At 43.7% G+C, this 1,431-nt stretch overlaps 1 protein-coding gene across 1 annotated transcript in view; it reads left to right on the forward strand.

The window, feature by feature from the left end:
• The window catches only part of LOC106877391 (zinc finger protein 341), a 30,317-nt gene that overhangs the window by 15,944 nt on the left and 12,942 nt on the right, over positions 1–1,431 (forward strand). The window contains exon 8 of the mRNA XM_014926286.2: positions 967–1,101. Within this exon, the coding sequence (XP_014781772.1) occupies positions 967–1,101 (135 nt within the window). The remainder of the gene's footprint in view (positions 1–966; positions 1,102–1,431) is intronic.

Here is a 1,431-nt window from a genome sequence, read left to right on the forward strand (position 1 = left end):
ATATATGTATGTACATATATACAACGGGCTTCTTTCAGTTTCCATCTACCAAATCCACTCACACGGCTTTGGTCGGCCCGAGGCTACAGTAGAAGACACTTTCCCACAGTGCCACGCAGTAGGACTGAACCCGAAACCATGTGGTTGGTAAGAAAGCTACTTACCATACAGCCATGCCTGTGCCTATATATATATATATATATATATCATCATCATCATCATCATCATCATCGTTTAACGTCCGCTTTCCATGCTAGCATGGGTTGGACGATTTGACTGAGGACTGGTGAAACCGGATGGCAACACCAGGCTCCAATCTAATTTGGCAGAGTTTCTACAGCTGGATGCCCTTCCTAACGCCAACCACTCAGAGAGTGTAGTGGGTGCTTTTACGTGTCACATACAATGGGCTTCTTTCAGTTTCTGTCTACCAAATCCACTCACAAGGCTTTAGTCAGCCCGTGGCTACAGTAGAAGACACTTGCCCTCGGTGTCAAGCAGTGGGACTAAACCCAGAACCATGTGGTTGGGAAGCAAGCTTTTTACCACACAGCCACACTTGTATGTATCTCCCATCATATTTACTCCTGAGGTTTGATCAACCTGGGACACTTGCCCTTGCTACCATATAGTGGGATTAAACATGAGACCACATGGTTGTGAAGCAAGTTTCTTAACCATACTATACTATTACTTCTATGTAAACTTGTGATCTTATACATATTTTAAAAAAACCCATAATCATCATTTCCCTCCACTCTGTTAGGAGGCACAAGCATAAGACACTTGCCTAAGATGCCATGCAGTGGGACTGACCCTGAAACCATATGGCTGGGGAGTAAGCTTCCTAACCACACAGCTATGCCTGCACCTGTCATTTTATAATCATCATCATTATCATCGACATCATTATTTTATGTCTGTCTCTTCTTTTTTCACAATTTCAATATGTCTTTTGTCATCCAGGTCTGGCCGAGTGGCATGGGTTCCACATTGCCTCAGCAACCGTCTCCACAGCCGTCATCTGCTGATGAGGCAGAAGCTGATATCACCGAAGAGCCTACTATACCCATGCCTCAACCTGATTCAACTTGTGAGGAGGTAAATTTCAGTCATCTTCTACAATTTTATTTGGTTTCTCCTTCATTTCAAGAGGGCCACATCTCTTTCATCCTCCCAACCACTTTTCTCCCTTTTTTTTCACTTTTACTCTTTTACTTGTTTCAGTCATTTGACTGCTGCCATGCTGGAGCACCACCTTTAGTCGAGCAAATCAACCCCAGGACTTATTCTTTGTAAGCCTAGTAATTATTCTATCAGTCTCTTTTGCCGAACCGCTAAGTTACAGGGGACGTAAACACACCAGCATCGGTTGTCAAGCGATGTTGGGGGGACAAACACAGACACAAACATATACACACACATTCATAC

This window comes from Octopus bimaculoides, chromosome 20, assembly GCF_001194135.2.
Source record: "Octopus bimaculoides isolate UCB-OBI-ISO-001 chromosome 20, ASM119413v2, whole genome shotgun sequence".
Classification (NCBI taxonomy): Eukaryota; Metazoa; Mollusca; class Cephalopoda; order Octopoda; family Octopodidae; genus Octopus; species Octopus bimaculoides.